The following is a 24,113-nucleotide window of genomic DNA, read 5'->3' as shown; positions in this document are numbered from 1 at the left end:
ATGTTGAATAGCAGTGGTGATAATGGAGATCCCTGCTGTGTTCCTGACCTTAGCAGAAAAGCTCTCAGTTTTTCTCCATTGAGAATGATAGTCGCTGCAGGTTTTTCATAGATGGCTTTGATGATATTGAGGTATGTATCCTTTATCCCTACACTTTGAAGAGTTTTGATCAATAAAGGATGCTGTACTTTGTCAAATGGTTTTTCAGCATCTATTGAGAGTATTGTATGGTTCTTGTTCTTTCTTTTATCAATGTATTGTATCACATTGGTTGATTTGCAGATGTTGAACCAACCTTGCATCCCAGGAATAAATCCCACTTGGTCGTGCTGAATAATCCTTTTAATGTACTGTTGGATCCTATTGGCTAGTATTTTGGTGAGAATTTTTGCATCTGAGTTCATCAAGGATATTGGTCTATAATTCTCTTTTTTGATGGGATCTTTGTCTGGTTTTGGGATCAAGGTAATGTTGGCCTCATAAAATGAGTTTGGAAGTTTTCCTTACATTTCTATTTCTTGAAACAGTTTCAGGAGAAAAGGAATTAATTCTTCTTTAAATGTTTGGTAGAATTCCTCTGGGAAGCCATCTGGCCCTGGGCTCTTGTTTGTTGGAGATTTTTGATGACTGCTTCAATCTCCTTACTGGTTATGGGTCTGTTCAGGTTTTCTGTTTCTTCCTGGTTCAATTTTGGTAGTTTATATGTCTCTAGGAATGCATCCATTTCTTCCAGATTGTCAAATTTGCTAGTGTATGGGCACCTGGGTGACTCAGTTGGTTGGGCAACTGCCTTCGGCTCAGGTCGTGATCCTGGAGTCCTGGGATTGAATCCCGCATCGGGCTCCCTGCTCAGCGGGGAGTCTGCTTCTCCCTCTGACCCTCCCACTTCTCATGCTCTCTCTCTGTCTCTCTCATTCTCTCTCTCTCTCAAATAAATAAATAAAATCTTTTAAAAAAAAATTTGCTAGTGTATAGTTGCTCATAGTATGTTCCTATAATTGTTTGTATTTCTTTGGTGTTGGTTGTGCTCTCTCCTCTTTCATTCATGATTTAATTATGGGGGTCCTTTCTCTTTTCTTTTTGATAATTCTGGCCAGGGGCTTATCAATCTTATTAATTCTTTCAAAGAACCATCTCCTACTTTCATTCATTTGTTCCACTATTCTTTTGGTTTCTATTTCATTGATTTCTGCTCTGATCTTATTTCTCTTTTCCTGCTGAATTTAGGCTTTCTTTGCTGTTCTTTCTCCAGCTCCTTTAGGTGCAGGGTTAGGTTCTGTACTTAAGACCTTTCTTGTTTCTTGAGAAAGGCTTATATCACTGTATATTTTCCTCTCAGGACTGCCTTTGCTGTGTCCCACAGATTTTGGACAGTTGTGTTTTCATTATCATTTGTTTCCATGATTTTTTTCAATTCTTCTTTAATTTCCTGGTTGACCCATTCATTCTTTAGTAGGATGCTCTTTAGCCTTCATGTATTTGGGTTCTTTCCAACTTTCCTCTTGTGATTGAGTTCTAGCTTCAGAACATTGTGGTCTGAAAATATGCAGGGAGTGATCCCAATCTTTTGGTACCAGTTGAGACCTCATTTGTGACCCAGGATGTGATCTATTCTGGAGAATGTTCCATGTGCACTAGAGAAGAATATGTATTCTGTTGCTTTGGGATGGAATGTTCTGAATATATCTATGATGTCCATCTGGTCCAATGTGTCATTTAAGGTCTTTATTTCCTTATTGATCTTTTGCATGGATGATCCGTCCATTTCAATGAGTGGGGTGTTAAAGTCCCATACTATTATTGTATTATTGTCGATGTGTTTCTTTGAATTTGTTATTTTTTGGTTTATATACTTGGCTGCTCCCATGTTAGGGGCACAGATATTTAAAATTGTTAGATCTTCTTGTTGGACAGACCCTTTGAGTATGATATAGTGCCCTTCCTCATCTTATTATAGTCTTTGGCTTAAAATCTAATTTATCTGATATAAGGATTGCCATCCCAGCTTTCTTTTGATGTCCATTAGCATGGTAAATTGTTTTCCACCCCCTCACTTTAAATCTGAAGGTGTCTTTGGGTCTAAAATGAGTTTCATGTAGATAGCATATTGATGGGTTTTGGTTTTTTTATCCATTCTAATACCCTGTGTCTTTTGATAGGGGCATTTACACCATTTACATTCAGGGTAACTATTGAGAGATATGAATTTAGTCCCATTGTATTGTCTATAAGGTGACTTTTACTGTATATTGTCTCTGTTCCTTTCTGGTCTACTACTTTTAGACTCTCTCTTTGTTTAGAGGACCCCTTTCAATATTTCCTGTAGGGCTGGTTTGGTGTTCACAAATTCTCTTAGTTTTTGTTTGTCCTGGAAGCTTTTTCTCTCTCTTTCTACTTTCCATGACAGCCTAGCTGGATATAGTACAATTGGCTGCATATATTTCACGTTTAGTGCTCTTTGTATATCATGCCAGTTCTTTCTGGCCTGTCAGGTCTCTGTGGATAGGTCTGCTGCCAATCTAGTATTTTTACCATTGTATGTTACAGACTTCTTGTCCCAAGCTGCTTTCAGGATTTTCTCTTTTTCACTAAGACTTGTAAGTTTTACTATTCGATGACGGGGTGTGGACCTATTTTTATTGATGTTGAGGGGAGTCCTCTGTGCCCCCTGGATTTTGATGCTTGTTCCCTTTGCCATATTAGGGAAATTCTCTATAATAATTCTCTCCAATATACCTTCTGCCCACCCCCATCTTTCTTCTTCTTCTGGAACCCCAGTTATTCTAATGTTGTTTTGTCTTATGGTATCACTTAACTCTTGAATTCTCCCCTTGTGGTCCAGTAGTTGTTTGTCTCTCTTTTGCTCAGCTTCTTTATTCTCCATCATTTGGTCTTCTATATCACTAATTCTCTCTTCTGCCTCATTTATCCTAGCAATTAGAACCTCCATTTTTTATTGTACCTCATTAATAGCTCTTTTGATTTCAGCTTGGTTAGATTTTATTTCTTTTATTTCTCCAGAAAGGGTTTCTATGATATCTTCCATACCTTTTTCGAGCCCAGCTAGCACCTTGAGAATCATCATTGTGAACTCTAGATCTGACATATTACCAATGTCCATATTGATTAGGTCCCTAGCCTTCAGTACTGCCACTGCCTCTTGTTCTTTTTTTTATGGTGAGTTTTTCTGTCTTGTCATTTTATCCAGATAATAATATATGAACTAGAGAATAAAATGCTAAAAAGGTGGCAAAGACACCAGAAAAATGCACACTAACCAAATCAGAAGAGACCCAAAATCGGGGGGAGAAGAAAGGGGGTAAAAAGAAGTTCAAAAAAAATTTTTTTTGAATTAAAAAATATATATATATATTTTTATAATATATATATTTTTTCATATATATGTGTGTATTATATATATTACATATATTATATATGTGTATATGTATATATACATATATATATAATACACATTAGACTGGTGAATAGAACAGGGCCACCCACTTGATTTTGGGTGTATTTTGGTCTCTTAGAAGAAACTACCTCCCAAAATTTTAAAGAAAGAAAAACTTAGGGGCGCCTGGGTGACTCAGCGGGTTAATCCTCTGCTTTCAGCTCAGGTCATCAGGCTCTCTGCTCAGTGGGGAGCCTGCTTCCCTGTCTTTCTCTGCCTGCCTCTCTGCCCACTTGTGATCTCTCTCTGTCTCTGTCAAATTAATAAATAAAATCTTTTTAAAAAAAAAAGAAAGAAAAACATATATATCTATATATCTATATCTATATATATATAGAGAGATATACACACACACACAAAAAAGGGTAAATACGATGAAGGGATGGAATATGAGTGTAAAAATGAAATTAAAAAAAAATTCTAAGAAAGAAATTGGTAAGATAAGTTGGTTGGAAAAAGAAATAAAAAGAAAGTGGGGATAATTTGCTCAGGCTGGAGACTAGAACAAACCCCTGTGCTAGATTTAGGGTATATTTTGATCTAATAGAAGAAATTGTATCCCAAAAGTTTTTAGAAGAAAAAACCCTATATGTATACAGAAAATTAAGTTAGATACAATGAAGGATAAAATATGACTGTAATAATGAAGGTTTAAAAAGATTTTTTTAGAAAGGTATTGTTAAGATAAACTAGTTAAAAAACGTTAAAAGAGGAAAGAGGAAAAGTTAAGAACAATTAGAATAAGAAAAAAATAAAATTAAAAAATTTAATTAATTTTGCAAGACTAAAGAGTCATGGGGAGAAAGCCATGAATTCCATGCTTTGCTTTCCCCTCCTCTGGAATTCTGTTCTCCTTGATCAGTGAGCTTGGTCTTGGCTGGATGTTCTTGCTGATCTTCTGGAGGAGGGGCCTGTTGCAATAATTCTCAAATGTCTTTGCCCGAGGTAGAATTGCACCGCCCTTGCCAGAAGCCAGGCTAAGTAATCTGCTCAGGTTCGCTCTTGGAGCTTTTGTTCCCTGAATGCTTTCCGTAAAGCTCTGGAGGATGGGAATGAAAATGGCCTCCCAATCTCAGGCCCAGAGGAGCCAAGAGCTCAGGGCCACACTCCTCAGTGTGCCCTCAGAGAAAAGCTGTCAAACACTCCTGTTTGCCTGGTCTCCGGCAGTGCTCCGAGCTCACCTGGCCTGTGACCGAGCATTTCTGTCTCTGGCACACAGCCCCGTTTGGAGTCTCCAAACCCAGCAGATTTCTGCCACTCTGCTCTTTGGCAGATGAAGGTGAGTCTCCTCAAATGTGCCACTTTTGGGGTCCCTGCTCAAAGAGCAGTGGCCTGACCTTGCCACAGATCACAGTTTAAGGTAACCCCAAGCTGAGAGCTCACTCCTTGGTTCTGTCTCTGTACCGGCTTCCCTGCTCTGATACCTGCGAGCTCTGCTACACTCAAACACCCCAATCCTTCTGTGACCTTGCTAGACCTGAGACCACACTGTCCCTGAGAGTGCTCCACCCCCGCTTAGCCTCTGGAGCAATGTCCTTCAGTGGAGCAGACTTTTAAATGTTTGAATTTTGTGCTCCATTACTCCACCGCTTGCCAGGAGCTGGCCCCTCCCCCCTCGGTCTATCTTCTCATTGCTTCAGATTCACTTCTCCGCACATCCTAACTTTCAGAAAGTGGTTGATTTTCTGTTTCTAGAATTGCTGCTTTTCTTCTCTTCAAACTCCTGTTGGGTTTGTAGGTGTTCGGAATGGTTTGATAACTATCTAGCTGAATTCCTGCAACCTGATGTCATCTCAGTCTGCTACTCCTCCGCCATCTTGACTCCTCCTCTCAGTCACTTTATATTTTTTGATTGAGAGTTACTCCATTTACATGTAAAGTAATTATTGGAAAGTAAGGAGTTACTCTTTCCATTTCATTGTTTTCTATCTTATAGCTTTTTTATCCCTTTTTCTCCCTTGCACTCTTCCTTTGTGTTTCACTGATATTTGTATACACGTGTGTGTATGAGACATACTTTGATGCCTTTGTCATTTTTTTGTATCTTTCATATACTCTATATTTGTGGTTATCTTAGAGCTGACTTTGAACATCTTACAATTATAATAATATATTTGAAGCTGATAGCAACTTCAACTGCTCTAATCTTCAAGTTTTTTTACTTCTGTTTTTTTACTTCTTTTACTTCTTTTTTTTAACTTCTTTTACTTTTTTAATTTTTTTCACTTTTACTTCTCCCCTCTCTACACTTAATACAATTGATTTCACATTTACACCTTTTTTTATATTGTGCATACGTTGACATGTCTTATAGTTAAAATGTTTTTACACTTTTTATCTTTTAACTTTTATACCAGAATTACAAGTGATGTATGCCTCACCATGACAGTATTGTATTCTATATTTGTTTATATATCCACCTTTATTAATAAGATTTATATTTTCATATGCTTTCATGTTGCTGTTTAGAGTCCTTTCGTTTCACCTTGAAGGACTCCCTTTAGCATTTCCTGTAATGTAGATCTACTAGTGATAAGCTTCCCCAGCTTTATTTTATTTGGCAAAGTCTATATCTGTCCTTCGTTTTTAAAAGACAGTTTTGCCAGGTATAGTGATCTTGTCTGGCAGGGTATTTTTCTTTTGGTTTTGAGCACTTTGAATATATCATCCCAGTCCCTCTGGCCTTGAAGATTTCTGGCAAGAAATTCGTTGATAGCCTGATAGGGACTCCTTTTATGAGATGAGTCACTTTTTTTTTTTTTTTTCCTGGTCTCAGTATTCTCTATCTTTGACTTTTCACAATTTGATTATGTGTCTTGGTGTGGACTTCTTTGAGTTCTTTCTTGTGGCAGTTTTTTGGGCTTCTTAAATCTGGTTGTCCATTTTCTCCCCTAAATTTGTGAAATTTTCAGTCATTAATGTCTTTCTTTTTCAATACAGCAATAAATGTTTATCTTCATTCCAACTGAAAGAATCAAATAAGAAAATACTTAGAAAAGTTAAAATTCTCATGTTTATTAAGTCATCATATCTTCAAGTAAGGATTCTGTCCCTCTCTCTCTTCTTCTGATATTCCCCTAATTCATATATTGATCCATTTGATAGTGTCTTATAAGTTCCTAAGTTTTCCTCACTCTTTTTCAATCTTTTTTTTTCTTTTTAGTCCTCTAAATAATTTCAAAGAAACCTGTCTTTGAGTTTGATTTCTTTCTTCTGCTTGATCAAATCTTTTGATGAACCCCTCTAGTGATTTTTTTCAATTTAGTTTTGTATCTTCAGCTCCAAAACTTCTTGGTGATTCTTTACTATCTTTTCTCTTTGTTAATATTCTCATTTTCTTCATGCTTCATTTTCCTGAACTCATTCAGGATCTTCGTGACAGCTTTTTAAAAATTTTTTGTCAGGTACTTCAATTTCTTTGGGGTTGGTTGCTGGAGATTTATTCTGTCCCTTTGATTTTTCCTATTTCTTCCTGTACCTTTTAAAATTCATGATGGCATCTACACATTTGAAAAAACAGACATCTCTCCCAGTCTTTATAGACTTGCTCTGTGTAAGAAAGGACCTTCACCAATCAGCCCAGGTAGAGAGTCTGGGAACCTCTCAAACCTTTATGTGGATACATCTTCTGTGGACTGGTGTATGTAAATTCCCTATTATAGGAATTTGCCAGTTTCTTTTTTCAGGCAGTCATAGTCTTTTGCTCCCTCTGGTGTCTATCTACAATTCTGCTGTTTCTCTGGAGCTGCCACAAGCTACCCAGTTCTCTTTTTTTTTTTTTTTTTAATTTTTTTATTTATTTAATTTATTTGATATACAGAAATTACAAGTAGGCAGAGAGGCAGGCAGAGAGAGGGGGAAGCAGGCTCCCTGCTGAGCAGAGAGCCCTATGCAGGACTCGATCGCAGGATGCTGGATCATGACCTGGGCTGAAGGCAGAGGCTTTAACCCACTGAGCCACCCAGGCGCCCCACCCAGTTCTCTTTTGTTCTCAGCAGCCCCAGAGTTCCTAGGGTATATGGGTCATGTCAAAGTTCCAAGTCAGGCAAAATAGAAACCTGGCCCTCCAGAAGCCCATAGAAAACCCAGAATGTTGGAAGCATGTTCTACTCTTCTCTACTCCACCCCCTTGCTCTGGCCCCAGTAAGAGGCCACAAAGTCATATCAGCTTCAGTCTGCTACATCAGTGGTCCTCTGGAACAGCAAAATACCATCCAGCCCTCTTTTGTTTTCAGTGATGGCCAGGCATCTACATAATGGGATGTCCTGTCAGTACTCCAAGACAGAGGAAACAACCTTATTCTTCAGTCAGCCCCCTGAAAAGCCATTATTTTGGATGCACAGTTCAACTCTTTCCATTGCCAGGTAGAAGTCAGAAGTTAAGGAGGTTTTACCCACCCTTCCCACTGAGCTGCAGGACATGTCTATGGTGAGTGAGTGCATGCTAGTCCAAAACTTTGTCTTTGTTCTCAGTAGCCACCAACCTGGCACACTTTCCTATCAGCACTTAGATTCAGGCAAGACAGAAATTAGTCCCTTGGGCAGGCCCTAAAAAGTCTGCACTTAGTATATATGTTTCAGTCTTCTGTTTCCCTCCCCAGAGTGAAACTGGGAGCTGGATGTTTTCTTCCAGTTATGCTTCACTGAGTCTGGGGGAAAGCTTTGGCCAGTGTCACAGATTTTCCTACCATCTTCAATACAGCTGGTTTCATATTCACCTAGGGTACAAGAAATCCTTTCTCACAAAAGGATTTGGTCTGTGTATTGTTGAATTAGTGTTTCCCTAAGGGAAGAAATATCTGGAGCTTTTTATTTGGCCATCTTGCTGATCGGTATACTGTATTTTCTAGATATTTCATTTCCTTGTGATTTCATTCCCCCAGATTACATTAAATTTCCTTACAGACAAGAATGATCCCATATCTTTTTTTTTTTTTTTTTTTTTTTTTTTTTGTATTTCCACTTTCCTATATCACTGTGCTCACAGGGTAGCAACTCAGTTCATTGATTGTTTCACTAAAGTTCAGTTCCTTCTTTGACAGAGTGAGGAGATACTATTTTGAGAACATTCCCTAATCTAAAAAGCCTTAAGGATCAAAGATTTAACTGTAAAGTATGGGACCAGTGAGGATTTCATTACTATTTATCAAACTTTAAAAAAAGAAAAACAGGGGCGCCTGGGTGGCTCAGTGGGTTAAAGCCTCTGCCTTTGGATCAGGTCATGATCCCAGGGTCCTGGGATTGAGTCCCACATCAGGCTCTCTGCTCAGCAGGGAGCCTGCTTTCTCCTCTCTCTCTGCCTGCCTCTCTGCCTACTTGTGATCTCCGTCTGTCAAATAGTTGAATAAAATCTTTGAAAAAAAAAAAAAGAAAAACAAAACAAAAAAAAACCTCTTTGTTTAAGCTACTTGATAATAATCTCATAAGAAATTTGAGAACTTCCATATAAGCACTACTCAGCACTCAATACTATATATACTAAATATAGAAAGTTATATTAGAATTAAAGCCATATTAATATTCCTTTTTGAGTGGTATCCAGTGACAACCTCCCATATGCTGAATCTAGCAAAACAGCAAGGTTCTATGGCAGCATAAAGTGGAAGAGGCCTAGAAGATAAATAAGAAACTGTAAAAAAAAAAAAATAGTATTAAGTTTCATGAATAAGGTGATTTGTGACAAAATTACATTAAACCACCTATTTTTAAGACACTGCTGTGGACTCTAAGAGAATCCCAAGATGACCATGTTGGAGGCCCTACCCTAAAGGGATAAAAATTTAGAAGAGTTTGTATGATCACAGATTATTATACTATTGGAGGGGAGGAGAGAGAGATCTTCAAACTGCAAAGAGATGAAGGATTGAGATATATACTTGTTCTGCCTTTGGATCCCCTTTGATTTAATGCCTCTAAATTTTTAGAAATTTAAGACAAATCATATGTAAGAAGTTATTTAAATAATCCTTCTTCCCAAACACCTTAGCCAACATCTCTTATTCATCCCTATTCTAAGACTTGATGTTTTCTGATTTTGAATTTGTCTGCATACAATTCAGAAAATATTAAAAACAAAAATTTGGTATCAACACACAAAAGTCAATTCGTTTCAATTATAAGTCATCATATTCCTGGGTAAAGACAAGTATACTCCAATAGTTATCTTAAGTAAAAACTACATTAGAGTTACCTTCCTATTAACATAAAAGTTATTTAATTTCAGACAGATTTGAGGCTGTAAAACTAAACATTGAATCAAGATACCATTACAGAAATGCATGTAGGCTTCAGTGTCCAAATTCAAATTAAAACAGAATAAAAAAGAGATAAAGCAGCTTCTTATCTGTCTCCCCTTCTGGTTTTTAGAAGTTTCTTCCCTTTTGCCTGTCTTCTTATTTTATTCCCACATTTTATAAAAGAGCAACTATATTCTTCCTTTAAAGAGAAAACTCTGAGAGGAAAGGGAATGCTCATTTCACCTAGTCATTTATGGAGTCCTTTTCCCTCAGTCACCATTCATATTCTTCATTATCTTGATGATTCCTCCTTGATTATCCATGTCTGTTCTCTGTGGTTTTATCTTGTAAGATCATATCTTGATGTCAGACTCTATTCTCCATAGTCTGATTCACAAGAAGTTATTAGAAAAGACTTATTTTAAAGACCTGTCTCCTTAGGAATGATTATACACACAAAAGGCAGCTCTTGGATAATTAAGAGTCTGGGGATAGAGGAAGTCAACCATTTTAATGGTTATCTATGTGCAGTCAACGGCAGCAGCTTTTTTAGACATTTCAGGACTCTAGCTAAGCTTGAGCCTCAGATCAGAAGAAATACAAAAGCCATCTACTTCATTGTTTGGGTGTTTTTTAATGGTCTAATAAATCATAGATAACTGTATAGACTTTCCCTCAGATCTGCCTACTGCTGACAAAAGAAGAGGATATTCTTCCATCCTCTATCAGTTTTGTGCTAAAACAGCACACTTGTCAAAGCTGTGAGAGGGTTTGCTGTTCCAGGTGTGTGATCAATACACAAAGATGTCAGAGATCCTCGTGAGAGAAAGTCATGGCCTTACAATTGCTGAGTCTGCAAGTTAGTGATAGATCCCAGATTGCATTAGCAGTGAGTCACATATCTTAAATGATGAAAGAATTCTGCAATAGTTTGTTAGAGTAATTAGTATACATGGGCTAACATACGAGAAAGGATGTGAAAACAGACGTATTCCTGTGCTGCACCTTGAGACTCTGCCCCACGATGCCCAAAGTTAGTCATCCTCTGGGTAACTACATAGCTGAATCTTTTATAAAATACATATTCATAAAATTAAGAATGCCTTCAGGAGCAGAACTCGAGTCACTAAAAAAGAACAAGAGCTCAAATAATAGAGCTAGTTTGATCTATTATGGGTCGTGGAGATGCTTTGATGTTCCTAGAATTGAACATGCTTCTGTTCCCTAAAAGCACATTTGCATCAAACCAGAACATATTGGTATAAACATTAAGTGGCATTACTAAGCATATCCCATCCTCTCCTCCCCTTAGAGCCCTAACTTAATTATTTGGCCCTAGTTTTAGAATTCTTGCAATGATAGTTTTCCATTTTAGTGTATCTGTAATGTCAATGTAAATATTTTTCAGCTATCAGTTTGGAGTGCTTGAATGTGTTTTGGGGATAAGGACATCAGAGACATAACATGCAGAAATGCTGCTGCATGCTCCTTTCATATGCCAAAAGCCCTGAAGATCAGGGTGTCATTACCGGTTCATTCAGGATTCTTTTGTAACTCATAAATTCCTGTTGGGGAAGCTACATTTTATATACATATAAATGATGAGAATTCAATTTATATATGTTATTGAAGGGTAGGAAGAAAGATTAAGTCACAGTTTACTTTGTGCCAGTGGTTTTATTGTCATTCTGGTCAGTGAGTAAACTCTGTTTCCAAGTAAGGTCACATTCTGAGCTACTCAGTGTTAGAACATCCACATATGAATTTGGGGGAACACAATGCAATCCCTAACAATAGTTAATTAACAAGGCTCTATTTTCTTTCTCTTCTATTATTTGGCGATATTCACATTAAAATGCAAACACTTGAGTTCCAAAATATATTTCAGAGTAATCAATCAGCAAGTTTTATTGAATGCTCTTTATTTTTTACTGTTTTATGGGGTATTGTGAGAGATAGAAAAGAAATGTAAAATAAGGGCCCTTTTCAAAAGTATCTTATCCTACTACCTAGTAGAGGTGACAAAACTAAGCAACAATTACAACCTGTTTTACACAGAAAAAATACATTAAAACATGCATTATAGAACAAAACATTCTAGGTCTTTGTCATATAATCTGACCATACCTTATAAGATGTTTTTTTGTTGTTGTTTTTCCTATAGGTACATTTTGAATCACTGTTTCTTGGCCATATCCCAGCAAATATTAAGATCCATAAGAAAGCAGGTCACATTTATGGCTTCAAAGGCTGCATTCAAGAGCTTCAAGTAAACAACAAAGAATTCTTCATCATTGATGACGCACTGCGTGGAAAGAACATTGAGAACTGCCATGTCCCATGGTGTGCTCATCATCTATGCCACAACAATGGCACCTGCATCAGGTTAGTTTTAGCCTCTTGATCTCCAACCTATATTCCATGATTCCAAGTACTTAAACAGAAACCAGTAGCATTTTCACCTGGGTGATAAAAAAGAAAGGTATGGATTTCCAAGTTTGAATATGCATCACCTAGGTCATGCACACATGTGGTGAATACTTGTTTGTTTGTTCAGAGAAATTTATATATTGTGACTTCAATGTCAAGAAATACCTGACCTCTGAAAATAACTAGGTGACTGGACCTGATTTTGGCAATTTCAAATAACCTGTTCGGCAATTTCACATGGATCCAAACATAATTTTACTAATGGGTTCTGCTTTGGGGATATATGAATGACAGATTTTTATTCATTGATAATGGTTTTGATGCATTCATTTTTATTGTGATTTTCTTTTTTTTTGCTTCATCTTCAGAAAATAAAAGATCTACTTAGATCTCTGAGATTAAAGATGGAGAAGAATGCTTACATCGGCTTCTTCTTTTTATTTGCAATCTTTACGTCAAGGAGGAAAAATCCTATATACTTTCTTTTCCTTGAAATAAAGATTCATCTTGCCTATAAGCTGAAGAAGATTTTAATGAAAATTACTTTCTGCCCCACTAAAATGTCTTAGGTTAATCAACCCTGAGGGAGTCTCATTTGGACAGTGTAGAACATATTCCCAAATTTCTTTAGTACTCTGAGAAATCTTTATTCCAGGGCTACAAATAATGACAGAGAGGATGCTAAAACATGTACAGATTATATTAATTCAAGTCAAGGAAAAATTGACCAAATCTCACAGGAAAATATCTTAATTAATTCACCTCAGCATTTCTAAGGGGCAAGCTATCAAGTAGTTAATGACTTCACAAAAGTAAACTTCTATATGCGTAGTGTGGGAAGGAGAAAAATTTTATCAATAGAATAGGATAAGAAATGGGAGGCAGAGATGGACTCTGAAAATAATCACTGGAATAGGAAATGAAAAATGAGAAAGAGCCAAATGGCAAAGACAAGGAACAGAGGAATGGACAGGTATGATAAAGTCAAGGTGATATATTTACCAAACAATCACAGACTGACCTAATAAATTTGAAGAAAAAGCGTGGTTTAGTGGAAAAAAAGGATGTCAGCTCTTGGAGTGTCTAAAACCCTTTGCTTCTGATTAACTCTGTCCAGGTCTGTGCCTTGATTTACACATTTGTAAAATAACAACAGCAATATGGACCTATTTTGTGTAGGAAAAATATAACAGATGAAGCTTTAAAGGATAAATAAAGAGTGAATTTTGAGTTTGAGTGAAGATATCTTCCTTGACCATGGTTATTTTTCTGAAGGAATCAAAACCAAGGCCTTATTTAATAAATATTCTGCTTTATAATGAACTCACCAAAGGCAATTATTTTTAAAGATATGATAATACAAAAATTACCCAACAAGATAAACTTCAGAACCCTGAAGGAAAATGAATTTTTGTGTGATCAAGTGAAATAGAAACAGGAAAAATGCTTCTCCTACAGAGTTTCTAATGTCTGAAACATTTGTGTCTTTCAACCTAAATAAATATTGTCAATGAGGCTTTACCAGTGATAGAATTATAAAAGTGACAGGAATTATGTTTTCTTCCTTTCTATATGTGGTGAACAGACTCTAACATAGTCCTCACCATCCCCTTTCCCAATATTCATGCCTTTGCCTTATCCCCTCTCCTTAAGTGTAGATAGGATCTATGATTTCCTTTTAACCAATAGAATAATCAATACCATATGGCGATGAGATGTCAATTCCATGATTAGGTTACATAAGATTGTTAGCTGCATCTTGCAAGGAGACTGTCTCTTGCTGACTTTGATAAAGCACGGAGCAATTTGGGGAAGGTCCATGTAACATGGCTCTGGGAACAGCCTCCAGCCAACCACCAGCAAGGAGCTGAGGGTGGCCTCTAGCTGACAGCCAGTAAATACTGATGCCTTCAGTTCTACAATTTCTACAGCTAGAAATTAAATTTTACCAACAACCAAGTGAGCTTGGGAGTAGGTCCTTCCCCTGTTGAAACTTGAATAAGACCACAACCTGAACACTGTGATTGAAGCTTGTGAGACTTATACAGAGGATGAGTTAAGCCTTACCCAAACTCTTGACTCACAAAAACAATAAGATAATAAATGTGTGTTGTTTTAAGCTGCTAATTTTGTGGTAACTTTGCTATGCAGCAGTAGAAAACAAATACACTCAAATTTTCTGTATAAGTGTCCACATCACCAACTCGGAGAAATAGGTAAGAGTTAGTTTTACTTTATAACAATAACTGTCTGAGATACTGTAAGCCAAATACAAGTTAAATAAAATAAAACTCTTATTTTCATAAATTTGAGAACCTCATATTACTTCCGGTCTTATTTTTTATTTAATATGTATTTGAAAATGAAAGTAAAGATAATTATTCTAGAAAGATAGATATAAATAGTCCTAGGCTGATATATACTTTATTTGTTTATTCTCTTAGATTTATTTCAACAAACATCACCTAAGGACCAAATAAGGGCTAAGGAGTATGTGAAACAAAGATGTACATTCGAGACACCATCCTGCACACAGAAGCTTTCACTCTAGTATGGAAGCTTTATCAGCTTGTTAAGCCTTAGAGTGAATTTTCCCACCCAAAAAAAAGAAAAAAAAAATATATATATATATATAGTCTTCTGTTATATACATTATTCTGGCCTTCGCTATCCATTTCTCAGTCTTTCAACCTCTCAACCCTACTCCAGAGAAATCCACTCAAATGTCAACTGATTCTGGCAATCACTATTTAAGGTCTTCCAGATCTGTATGTGCCTTTTATTGTTAGTGAAATGGAGACTTGCTGTCTGTTACCCAACAAACAAAACACTTCTTCACATTCTATGAATAACATGATTTCTATCTCGATTGCCAGTGCTGAACTGCCAAAACAACTCTTTGCATTATTGCATCCAGGACATGCTGGTACATGGCAGCCATGATTTCCATTCCAGCATCTCTTTATGCACACCAATACCATAATACACTGGAGGTGGCTTGTTCTAGAATGACAACAAAAATAGACTTCTCAGAAGGATCATAAGAACAGCCCCTAGGAGGTCAAAAGTTTAATGTAAGAAGAGCACAGATAGCTATAGGGCTACAGGGAGGATGATCAGAATCAGAATGGTATCTTCACTCTTACTTGTCCTATCTAAAAACACCCTTATGCAACCATAATAGAGCATTCCAGCAGTCTGTGCAGCAACTCATAGGGAGAGCTAGAATATGTACTGAAGGAGGACTCCCAATGAGGCCTTGAGCAGCTTCAGTCCATAGAGAAGAACACAGACCAAAGAAATAAGTCACAAAGAACCATGACCAACTCCCTGCCCTCAGCAGACTCATACCCATACTTGGAATACATGGAACGGTATAAAGTTTTCCAACCAAGAAACCTAGAAAAACTCTACTACTGAGCCATATCTTGACTTGGACAAAATGGATCTGAACTAGCTTAATGCCTTCAGCGGCTCACTTCCCATCTGTGTTATTGGCTAAAGCCAAAGGTTATTTTCTTCACCATGCTACTGCATCATAAAATGGATCTCTCCAAGATCTTCCAAATTGTCTTCCAACCCTTCTCACACTTCTGGCCTGTCAGTGCTATCTGACTTGATCTCACTCCTGAGCCTACTTTCTCAGGCAGACTTCTAAACTCTCTTCTTTTCTCCTGGTTTTCTGTTTGTTTGGTTTATACATATTTATTTATATTACTATATAAATATAATATATGTGCAAACATATATGATGGAGGAGAATGTAAAATCAACATGAAAAACTGGAGGCACCTGCATGGCTCAGTCAGTTAAGCATCTGCCTTCGAATCAGATCATGATCCCGGGGTCTGTTCAGCAGGAATCTGCATCTCCCTCTCCCTCTGCTGCTCCCCCTGCTTGTGCTCTCTCACTCACTCTCTCTCTCTCTCTCTCAAATAAATAAAATCTTTTCAAAAAATCAGCATGAATTTGAAAACATGAAACTTCAAAAATTAAATGCCTGTTGAGGGCTAGAACAGATGAGATACCTTGACCCCCAAGGTGTATGGGCTCACTTTGGATTATTCTAATGGGAAAAAGCTGAATAATTAGCATAGCTCATGGTGATTTGCGTTCTGAAACTGAGGGTCCTCATGAGTCTGGGTTTGCTTTCCATGGTTTTGTGACACTAGCAACTAACTATTCTTAGAAATGAAATGCAAATTATTCTTATGGATAGGGAATATCAATGTTTGAGCAAATCAATAAACAGATGTTATGCTTATAATGATTTCTAACTAGGACCCTATAAATTGCCAACCTGGTAAGAAGAACCATTCTTAATCTCCTGCCTCTCTGAGTCTCTGGGATGGGACAACCAGGGAAATCTCAGATTTTCAGAATCTTCAGAAATCATCAAACCTTGTACCTCATTTACAATGTCCTCCTTATCCTTGCTTCACTCCTGTCTTTCTGGTGTGTCTTTGTTTTTTCATGTTTGTCACATTGTAGTCAATTAAAAATCCAGTTTGAGCCCCTCACCAGCAGCTCCTTTTAGCAAACTGAAGTGAAGAAGTGAACTTTGAATCCTGGCTTGGTTACTTAATAAATATGTGAACTTGGCAAGTTAGCTAATCTTTTGGAACCTCATTTACCTCAGCTAGAAAATGGGGATCATTTCTGTATCAAGTAGGATTCCTTCCTTTGCAAATGCTAGGAAACTCATCCCAAACAGAATTTACTGGCTCACATTAAGTGGGAAGGCTATGGATTCCTATTCTAGGCATCTTTCGATTCATGACTTAAAGGCCATTCTAGGACCCACTTTCTTACACTCTCTTTCAATTCTTTAGCTTTGACTCCATTCTCAGACTTCAAGTGGTAGCAAAATGGCTATAGGTAATCAATCCCCTACACCCCTCAGGTTTTCTCTCTTCTCCTGTTATCCCAGAAGAGGAGATTGGATTCGAGACAGCTTTCAAAATAGCAGAACAATTTAAATAAGGTATATTAATATTTAGCCTTTGTGGATCCAAAAAGAATGGGCAACATGACCTGATAGAATTCTTTTTTTGGTCTAAAAGTTGTTGTTGTTGTTGTTGTTTTTTCAAAGTGATAGACCATCTGTGTTCAGAATAAGAGAGTCGTTATTACAAAGACAAGGAGTAAGCCTTTTACCTATCAGCTTTCCTGTCTCAAGATATAAAGACACTAATTTTTTTTAATGCCACAACATGTATGCATGGTGGTTTTACTTGAAAATGCAAATAATTTCTCATCACAGTTTAGTTGTTCTAGCCCTGGGACTTTCATCTAAAGATTAGGAAATGCCTCCTAATGAGGTACATAAGAATCATAAGAGAGAAAAACTTTCAGTACACACACACACACACACACACACACACACACACATACTCTAATCCATGTCTCCTGGGAATGCATAGCCACTTCTTCCAATATGTAAAGAATAATAGCGGTTTAGCAGGAGATAACCCTTAAAGAAGTACACTCTAAAGAAGAGTAGGATGGTAAGTGAACAAACATTCAGTACCATAGAGCTACACATTAGGGTTCATGAAATAAACCCTACTTATAGCCATTTATAAACAAAATCATCAGTAATTTTAGTAGCATGGTTGATACAATTTACCGTTATTAAATGCTGTCCCCACATTGTCTATGAAGGTAAGCTGCCTATAAGACTGATTTCGTGTTGAAAAGTATTAAGAGGAGTAACACTTCAACAGCTTTACTGAGCAAATGTCATTCTGCCCTGAGTATCATCACATGTTTCTGGATAGTATCCAACCTTTTTCCATTTTGTTATAAATCTGTGCTAGAATTTTCAAACCCCTGTGGTTGCTCATTTCAGAGAAATCCAAATTGCATGTAGTGAAATTCAGTTTAGAAAAGTGATACAGAAGGGTTATTCTGAGTATCCAAATCTCTATGGACTTTGAACAAGCTGTTTCCAAAAGGGCATACGTAAGAAGGTTAGCAAATTAAACAGATAATATTTAAATCACTTTCTCCTTTCCATGCCAGATGTTTTAAAATAGGTTAAATAATAATTAAAAAGGAGTTCAGGTTTGGGAATATAAACTATACAACAATCGCACTAAGAATGTATGTGACTGACATTATAGTAAATAATTATTGTGACATGAGTTTTAGACTTAGTCTTTATTTTACCAGGTGTTAAGCCTATATGAATATATTTTATCACGCACTGAAAGTCATTAATCCCCATATGTGAATGAATCTGCTTTCTGGGCCTCTAATTGTTCTCATAGCTTTTACTTATCACTAATCAATGCTACCTTCCATGTGATAGGGCGGGGGTCAGCAAACTTTTTTATAAAGGTCCAAATAACAAAAACTTCAGACATTGCATCACAGCTTTTTGACTCTGCTATTTTAACACTAAAGCAGCCATTGACAATGTATAAATAAATGGACATGGCTGTATTCCAGTAAAACCTTATTTACGAAAATAGGTGACTGGCAGGATTTAGCCCAAGGGCCATAGTTTGCAGACTCTAGGACAGCAGATGGATAAAATACCTTTCTTCAATTCATTGACCAAGAAAATCCAACTCAATTTAATTTTCAATGTTAAGCAGTGTTTAGATGGATAAATAGATAGGAGAAAGAGAGAACGTGAGAGAGAGGGGGATTATAAAGTATTGACTCTTGCAGTTACAGAGGCTAGGAAATCCCACAATCTGTCCACCTGCTAGCTAGAAACCCAAGAAAGCCAGTGATGTAGATGCCAGTCCGAGTCTGAAAGCTTGAGAACTAGGAGCATTGATGCCAGGAGATGACTGATGTCACAGCTCAACAGTCAGACAGAGAGCAAATTTGACTTTCCTCCACTTTTTTTTCTATTCAGATCCCCAAAGGATTCGATGATGCCCACCCAAGTTAGAAAGGGTCATAAGCTTTACTGTCTAGTAGTTCAAATACTAATTTCTTATAGAAACATCCTCACAGATATACCCAGAAATAATGTTTAACCAGCATCCTGTGACCCAGTCAAGTTAACACATAAAATTAACTATACCAAATAATCTAAAAAAAAAATTTGTATTTCTTAGCATTAGGAAACTTTCATTGTTCTCATTGTCCCATGTGAATAGAAGTAAAAGTTTATTTCTTTCATTCTTTTCTTTCAATCCATATTTCCCTTTTCTTTCAATCCATGTTTTCTCATTTCATAGACATCTTTTTTGACATTGTCTGATAAAAAGAAGTTTTTTGTGATTTCTGAGGTAGTTTTCAAATCATTTAGCACTTCAAAATGAGGTAGGAACTGTAAATTGAATTTGAAATTGCAATGGTAACAACCATTAGAGTATAAAAGATTAGTGTATCGTGTCTTAGCTTTTCCATTTGTTCTGTAATGAGTGGCAACGCCCCCATAAAATGTTTGCTTGTCTTCATTGTCATTTCATAGTGGCATGTAGCTAGGCATCACCTGCTGAGATCTTTTAGTTATTACTCTATATCCAGGCCAGATTACCCCTAATCTAGCTCAGCAGTGTACCCTCATCTTCTGAATATCAAGGGGAAAAAAGAGCCTATTTCAGATCAATTTCTAACCACACATTTAGACTAATAACATCTTCAAACATTTAATCCTTCATTTTAGTTGCTACACTTTCCATCTGCAGTCAACATTCTTGAAATTGTACTCAGGATCTCTGTTTCATGTACTAATTTGTATTTGGTTAGATTAGTTTGCTACGAGCAACCAAGCATCTCAATTGGAGGTAGCCCCTATTACTAGAAATAAGGGGGAAAAAGAAAATATCCAACCAGGTTTCAGATAAAAATTTAGAATTGTATGTGGTTTTCCCCATTTCTCTCATTGTTTTAGTTAATTGAGCATTTAAGATATTTACCTATATATCCTTTCATTAAAAGCAGTTTAAACTTTATAGGGGGCAAATACAAAAAGTTTCAATTTTCTTTTGTCACTGATATCAAACGTCTGTAGGATCTCTCTTTACTTTCTCTTAACGGAATATCATGCAGGTTCCAGAACCTGCTATTCATGTTGACATATTAAAAGCATGGTTCAGGGCGCCTGGGTGGCTCAGTGGGTTAAAAGCCGCTGCCTTCGGCTCAGGTCATGATCCCAGCGTCCTGGGATCGAGCCCCGCATAGGGCTCTCTGCTCAGCGGGGAGCCTGCTTCCTCCCTTCTCTCTCTGCCTGCCTCTCTGCCTACTTGTGATCTGTCTGTCAAATAAATAAATAAAATCTTAAAAAAAAAAAAAAAAAAGCATGGTTCAGCCTACTTTAGTTTAAACTTCTGCTTTATACCTACTTTGGTGGTTCCAGGCCCTTCCCAGTTGGATAGTCCTCCAGTTCATGAACTTGAATGGAGAAAGAATGTGATACATTCTTCCTGATGCCTTTCTATCTCTCTTTTGCTTCTAGTTTCTCCAGATTTGAGACTGTCTTAAGGCAGAGGGATTTTATTGAAAAACATTCAAAGGTTTTCTTCTTAACTGGTGCCATTTTGGTTCTGCATATTCTCCCTGCAACAGAAGCTCCATGCTAGATCTCTTGATACATGCACGTGTCAGTCTTCACCAAGCCCTGCACAAGGGGCCACGCCATGACCCCAGTTGCCTGAGGGAGGAAAAGTTATCTGGTTTGCTTCTCCCAGCCTTATACTTCACAACTCCTTACCTGCTGGTGTCTCCTTATGCAGTAACAGAGCTGGTTTACTCTGGAGCTAATGAAGCTTAAGAGGCCCCCACCTTACACATGTCCTTCTGAGACCTGGGAGTTGCTAGAAATTGCAGTAGATTGTTATAGTTCTCTTTCAGAGGGCAAACTATGTTGGTAGTCAAAAGTCATTTCCATGTAAGCATTTCCTGTGAAGAACCAGAGAAAGAGGCCTAAATATCCAAGCTTACTTGTAATTCACCGAGATTTCTTTTCTCATTGTGGATAAATATTCAATTTTATGCACAATTCTGTCTGTGCTTTTAAACCCTTTTTTGTTATAAAGGACCAAAAGTCATATAAGCTGTGGGCCCTACAAAATCTTGACTCACCTCTGCCCAAAAAGCTATCTTCTTTGGCAGGGTCCTGGAAAGAAACTCAAAGCCAATGCTAAAGGTCAGTTTTCAAAGAGTTATAAACCTGACTTTCACACAAGTACATAATGGACACATGACAGATTTATTTATTTATTTCATTAATGAAGGAATGGGCACGATGGTTAAAGCTGGTTCAAAGAGAATTCAAGAGACTGAGAACGTATAATCACTGAATGAATGCCAAAATAAGATTACTAGATTTGAGACGAAACTGGTTAGCGCCCTACAAGGGAATAAAATGTAATTTTTGTGGTTTTCTTTTCTACCATTTTATACTCATTTGCTTCTCCAGCAAACAAAAATCTGCAAGTTAGCATGTAATTTCAGAGTTTGGGCCTAATCATTAGTAAATAGTGAGCCAAAGAAAAGTGCATTCTTCCAGAGGATTACATAATCTTTAAGTAGACCTGTTAAATAATACTCTAGAAGGATATTAATAGAACATGCTGTTGTCCCTTTGTCTTCTTTCTAAGCTTTGAACTTTGTCTGAATACCAGTCACCTTCTGCATTACCAGGAGATGGAAGTTCCAGCTGCTCAGTTATATCCCTCTGCTTTCCCTAGTGTTTAACAGGCTGGAGGTAATCATAAGCAAAAAAGTACTTAGAAAAATAGACCCATTAAAGTCTTCCATGTTGTGAAAAGCAAATATACCAGTGCTATTATTAGGAGGGGGAAAAAAAAAACAACAAACATAGGCACGTTTTAGTGTTCCATATTACTTAGACAAAATGTATGCATCACAACAAAATATTTTGGTAACTTTTTAGTTTTTTTCTCTTGCAATATCCATGTTTAGAAGTTATTTTAATCCAAGTCTGTTTGGTTAAATGAGATTTGTGTATCTGTAAGACCATCCATCCATCCCTTCTTTCACACCACAAGCATTTGTGGAGAACCTCTTTTATGTTAAGCAGTGTGCTGCATGGGATTTACAAAGACTAGTAAGCCATGGAATCTTTTTTCTACATACTCTTTTGCTTATGGTAATCTCAGGCTTGTAAAACATTAAAGGCTGCAGAGTAAAATGTGTCTTTTTTTTCGTTTATGCATACAAAGTACAGTCTTAGTTTAAAACAGCCTAGATTTCACAGCCTGTTGTTTATCTTTTTGATCTCATTTCTCTCCCCCATTCTACAAGTGTCAGGTATTGTGAAAATGGATTGATGTGGGGTCATTTATTCTTGCTTGGAGAGTGTGACTGAAGCTGCAGGGTTTTCAGTTGCTTATAAAAGTGGATCACATATTTGGAAAGCATAACTCTTACCAATGTAAGTGTCACAGGGTTCTTGGTAAAGTACAAATGCAGTTTAAATTGATTTTCTAACCACTTTTATTACTGCCATCCTTGAGTGCAGCAACAAGGGTTGAGCATTTGTTTTTACAGGGCAGAAAGCATTTAGGTCCTCTGCAAATCAGAGTTTCATTAAAGTCGTGATTGCAAATACAATTATATTTAAATGAGAACAAATAAGATTAAATGTGGAAGAAATTGTGTCATTTACGCCAAATTTGAAAACTCTCAAAGAGTTAAATGTTTCAAGGTTTGACTAATAGAACAGCCCAGTATCAAATTCCACACATATTTTTTACATCATATTTATGCAGCAAGGTCAAACAAGTAGGGGGAAAAAAAATCTCATCTTCAATTTTCTCTACCCTTAGGTAATAATACATGGAGAACTCATTTACCCTGATTGATCTTCCTGGGCATAAGAGACCTCTCTGGCTTAAATCCCATCTGAAAACTATCTTTCCTCTCCTTTTCTTATAGAATACTAACAGTTTTTTTTTTTTTTCCCTCTACTTCAAAGAACAAACAAGCAAAATAGGAGATGCTAGTATGTTTTCCTTGCAAAAACTATTTATTAACGGGTTTTTAGGAGGGAATTATATACTAAAATCACTTTGTTTTCTAACTAGAAATATTTATTCTTATTTTAAATCTACATGGCTCACTACTTACAGATTTCATTTTGTACACTCACACAATTGGTGAATTGTCCTAATCATTATGATTTTTACATGTAGTTAGATATGTAACTGTTAAAATTGTGTGAAAAGCTTGACAAACAAAATGAAAACAAGCTGAAATGAAAGCTGAAATAAAAAGTGAAATATCTAGAATCCCTTGGCTTAGGTTTACAAAATGCTTAAAACAAGGAGTTTAAATAATTAATTTAGCAAGTAAACAAACCAATCTTTTTGGTTCAGCAGTAGACAAAATTCTTATGCCTTACCTTTTGTTCCTAGCCCATTTGCTGGCATACTATGTATCTTGGGAAAATTGCTTAACCTTTTATACTAAGAAAATGAAGTAATAATTGCTCCCCCTGCCCTCCTAAATATCAAGTGATTTGGAGCCAAAAGTTAAAACTTGCTAAAGATGTAAGAGTATAAAGACTAGATGGAAGAACACTAGAAAATAAATTTGGTTATTGTTTATTGACATCAAAATGCAATAGTGACTTCAAGCAAGTACTTTCTAAGTAAACACTGCTGATTGTCACTGACCTAACAATCATCAAGTGTTACCTTTGTTTTGGAAAATGGGATAGTGGTATTGCTCTGAGATAATTTTATCTCAAAATGATGTTAATACTTAAAATATCTTTGGAACATAGTTTTAGATTTCAGCTTCACAAATGGGAAAATGAGGTATAAGAGGGTTAAGAGATTTGTTCAGGTCAACACTGATAATAGAGACAGGATAAATCATACTCTTCTAGACTTTAAGTAAGTGCTTTCTGTCCTAAGCTTTGCAATATAAATCAACTATTTGCTCCATCACACAAAAAAAGTTAGTTGTCCAAAGTTAGTGATTTGGTAACTATTTTCAGCAGTTCTCTGAATTATACTTAAGGGAATTATACTCAAGGACTAGGCTATCTCTAAAAATTA

General features: G+C 36.7%; 1 protein-coding gene across 1 annotated transcript in view; it reads left to right on the top strand.

Moving 5' to 3' along the window:
* Nucleotides 1-24,113, top strand: part of EYS (eyes shut homolog) — a gene marked incomplete at both ends in the record, with an annotated part of 1,618,725 nt that overhangs the window by 1,416,159 nt on the left and 178,453 nt on the right. The window contains one exon of the mRNA XM_080805925.1: nucleotides 11,855-12,075. Within this exon, the coding sequence (XP_080662051.1) occupies nucleotides 11,855-12,075 (221 nt within the window). The remainder of the gene's footprint in view (nucleotides 1-11,854; nucleotides 12,076-24,113) is intronic.

Source organism: Martes martes (assembly GCF_963455335.1).
Source record: "Martes martes genome assembly, chromosome: 6".
Lineage (NCBI taxonomy): Eukaryota > Metazoa > Chordata > Mammalia > Carnivora > Mustelidae > Martes > Martes martes.
This window is presented reverse-complemented; position numbering and strand designations above follow the sequence as displayed.